Below are 4,161 nucleotides of genomic sequence, written 5' to 3'. Positions count from 1 at the left end.
TTGAGTGAGACTTGGACGTTATCCGTTATCTTGCAGTATTGTACATTTCAACTTTACCACAAAGGCGTTGTGTCCCAATTGAGCCACTAGAGGGTGATGTTAAACAACATATAGAATGATCCATGACGTCCTCAATATGTACTTTTAGAATAATTACATACTATTTATAATTACATTTCATAGAATAACCACAGACTTTGGTATTTGGAATATACAACCCTAAATGACTATAATGTATTTTATAAAACAATCTTATGTCTTCTTATTCCTTCTCCAAGTCATTCCATTCCAATCCATCCAAATCATTCTGTATCACAACCATATGTATCAATGATGACAACACTGAGATGAGTAATGTCAGTGTATTGTTACATGAACGAAGCAATTACAAAAAAAAAGTATAACATAACTATTTCAAACTAGGGAATAAAAACATAGGAACTATGAACGTCTTAACTTCAGAGTTAAAATATGTTTAGCTGTTACTTTGAACCATGGATAAAAGAAAGCATAAATTATTGGATTAATTAAGGAATTAACAAGTGGCAGAAAGCTGATGATAAATGATGATAGATTATCAATTAAAAGAAAAAATAAATACAAATGAAATGGAATCCAACAAATGAGATAGTTGAAAACAACAATAGCTAGAGTTTTTGCTGCTTTTCTCTCTGACTTATTTGCCTGTACAGTTTTAACACCAGACACACTGGCAGCCTCTTTTGAAAATACCTTTCTGGCCTGTGATCTGGCCACCACAAATATTTTCAAATAAAGTGTTATAATAATAGAGCATGGGACAAGCATTGTAATTACAAAGTCAATTATATTACCCCAGACTGACCCTTCTATAGTAAAACATTCTTTCAAACACCTACTGGGTACCTGTACATTTACAAATATTTTTGCAATAGCAGCATCGTATATGATACAACAACACCAGGTAATGGATATACAATACATAATTCTTGTTATTGTTATTTTAGAGTGGTACAATAAGGGATCACACACAGCAACATAACGGTCAATAGATATCAAGACCAAATTGCCCAGAGATAATGAAACGCATAAACAAGTGACGTAGAAATAAAACACACAGAAATATTCCCCAAAATCCCAGCATGGTTCCATTAATGCTACAGTCGTTACTGGTATCACAATCAGTCCCACCAGGAGATCTGACAAAGCCAGTGAGAGGATGAGCAGGTTGGTTGGAGTGTGGAGCTGCTTGAAGTGAGAGATGGAGATGATCACCAGCATGTTCAAAAATACTGTAACTGCTGATATCAATGAGAAGAAGATGTACAGTATTATGTAGATAGGTGTAGATAGCAAAGCCTTTCTGCAAGAAGAGTTTCTGTCTTGAAAACAGTATTGAACATCTTCATGTGTCTCCATTTGTAATAAAGGGTCCAAATGCTGAGGTCCTGCTCCTGCTTGGTCCTGTGTGTGACCCTGTCAGGTCAGCCTTCTGACAAACTCTGAGCTCTGCCTCTCTATTTATCCCTGAATGACTGACAGACACTCCCCTCCCCGGAGTCTCTCTGCACACACACACACACACACACACACACACACAAACACACACACATACACACACACACACACACACACACACACACACACACACACACAAAAGCGAGCACAGAAATGAACAAACGGTGTGATAAACAAATCATTTGTGAAAGCATGATGTAATGTATGACAGGATTGGATGTTGCTATGGCCACCTAGTTTGTCCATTCTTACTGATAGTTAGACATGAGAGAAAAGGTACATTTTCTCAACTGAGCATTTTAATGGAGAAAATATAGTATGGTTGATGTTTTGGGCACTCAAAGGCTATTTTACATGGGAAACAGGATAACAGTTCAAGACTAACTGTTTTGGGTGATGTCAGTGCTCAGTTTGGACCATAATCCACAACCTCAGGAGACATGACAGCACACCACATGTCAGCTAGTCAGTGTGGAGGAAAGCTGACAGTAAGGAAGTTGATGAGGGTATAACTTCATGGTGTACCCGCTTATAGCACATGCAATCAAAATGAATTGTGGCATTCCATAGGAACATCCCGTAGACTTGTAAAAATGTCCATCTGAACTGAATTATGAACCATACTTCTTATAGTTGAGGGAGACTTTGTCTTAGTTACATCATGGGGACAAATACTATTTGTCAGACATCAGAACAACCACACTATATTCTGACCCAATCACCCCTTGATGTTTTATTTTCAATTTCTTGTGTGTTTTCTGATTTTTCTCTGATAAAAGTGGCTATGAAATGTGATTTCCAGTTCAGTTCAGTTGAGTTGTATCGATCAATGATCTCAAAAGCACTTTAAGTAATTAGGGACAATTCAAAATGTACTGGGAATATTTTCACATGACCCTCCCCTTGTACTGTAAAAAGAAAGTACACACCCTCCCCCCTCATAGAATTACCTCTAAATAATGCTCATGACTATAAATAATAACTGTGTTTAAAAATGTGGATATCGACTTTGCCACTTCGGCATGCTTTTGTGGCACAGTCGATGCCACGCAGGGCTACGGGCCATGAGAAACAAGATTCTCTGGTCTGATGAAACCAAGATTGAACTCTTTGGCCTGAATGCGAAGCATCACGTCTGGAGGAAAACTGGCACCATCCCTACGGTGAAACATGGTGGTGGCAGCATCATGCTGTGGGGATGTTGATCAGCGGCAGGCACTAGGAGACTATTCAGGATCTAGGGAAAGATGAACAGAGCAAAGTACAGAGAGATGAAAACCTGTTTTAGAGCTCTCAGGACCTAAGACTGGGGCGAAGGTTCACCTTCCAACAGGACAACGACCCTAAGCACACAGCCAACGACAACGCAGGAGTGGCTTCTGGACAAGTCTCTGAGTAGCCCAGCCAGAGCCTGGACTTGAACCTGATCGAACATCTCTGGAGAGACCTGAAAATAGCTGTGCAGCGACGCTCCCCATCAAACCTGACAGCGCTTGAGAGGATCTGCAGAGAAGAATGGGAGAAACTTCCAAAATAAAGGTGTGCCAAGCTTGTAGCGTCATATCCAAGAATACTCAAGGCTGTAATTGCTGCCAAATGTGCTTTAACAAAGTACTGAGTAAAGCGTCTGAATACTTATGTAAATGTGATATTTCCGGGGAATTTTTTATACATTTGCTTACATTTCTAAAAACCTGTTTTTTTACTTTGTCATTATGGGGTATTGTGTGTAGATTGATGAGGAAATTGTTTTATTTAAACCATTTTAGAGTAACGCTGTAACGTAACAAAATGTGGAAAAAGTCAAGGGGTCTGAATATTTTCAGAATGCACTCAGTAAAAAGTATGGTGGAATAAGAATAAGGTATATCTATTTTGTATAAAATATACTTATTTTGGTGAAAACAATGATTTCATTGTTGACAAGACACTACATTTGTGATGAGTGTGATAGAAGGAGGCAGGCGCAGGAGGGTATTCACCAGTCATCAGTTTATTCCGTCGTACACAAATAGCGCTGGATAGCGACAAGCGAAACAGGCACAGGGGAAAATCTACCCTGGAAATACAAGGTAAAGGTAGCTCCAACAATAACAGGCACAGGGGAAATATCTACCCCGGCAATAATAAGGTACGAGCTACACTACTCTCACAAATAAACAATTACCCACAAAGACAAGGGGGGCAGAGGGAACACTTATACACAGACTAATGAGGGGATACGAACCAGGTGTGTGTGATTGACAAGACAAGACAAATGGAGTGATGAATAACGGAGCGGCAGTGACTAGTAAGCCAGTGACGATGAACGCCGAAGCCTGCCCGAACAAGGAGGGGAGGCAGCCTCGGCGGAAGTCGTGACAGTACCCTCCCCTTGACGTGCAGCTCCAGCAGCACGCCGACCCCGGCCTCGGGGACGGACAGGAGGTCGCGGAGCAGGGCGAGCCGGATGGCGACGGTGGAAATCCCGCAACAGGGAGAGATCGAGGATATCCCTCACTGGAACCCAGCACTGTTCCTCCGGACCGTACCCCTCCCACTCCACAAGGTACTGAAGGCCCCCCACCCGACACCTCGAATCCAGGATGGAACAGACAGAGTACGACGGGGCCCCCTCGATGTCCAGAGGAGGTGGAGGAACCACCCGCACCTCAGACTCCTGGA

The 4,161-nt window shown here is 41.6% G+C and overlaps 1 protein-coding gene across 1 annotated transcript; it reads right to left on the bottom strand.

The window, feature by feature from the left end:
- Nucleotides 1-441: 441 nt before the first annotated feature.
- LOC311129161 (trace amine-associated receptor 13c-like) lies at nt 442-1,398 on the bottom strand (the record flags this gene model as incomplete). The annotated part of the gene is made up of 1 exon (XM_084161467.1): nt 442-1,398. One exon carries the CDS (start codon nt 1,396-1,398, stop codon nt 442-444), a length of 957 nt encoding a protein of 318 aa, XP_084017593.1.
- Between the last annotated feature and the right edge of the window lie 2,763 nt (nt 1,399-4,161).

The sequence above is a fragment of the Coregonus lavaretus genome, assembly GCF_964263955.1.
Source record: "Coregonus lavaretus genome assembly, chromosome: 5".
Classification (NCBI taxonomy): Eukaryota; Metazoa; Chordata; class Actinopteri; order Salmoniformes; family Salmonidae; genus Coregonus; species Coregonus lavaretus.
This window is presented reverse-complemented; position numbering and strand designations above follow the sequence as displayed.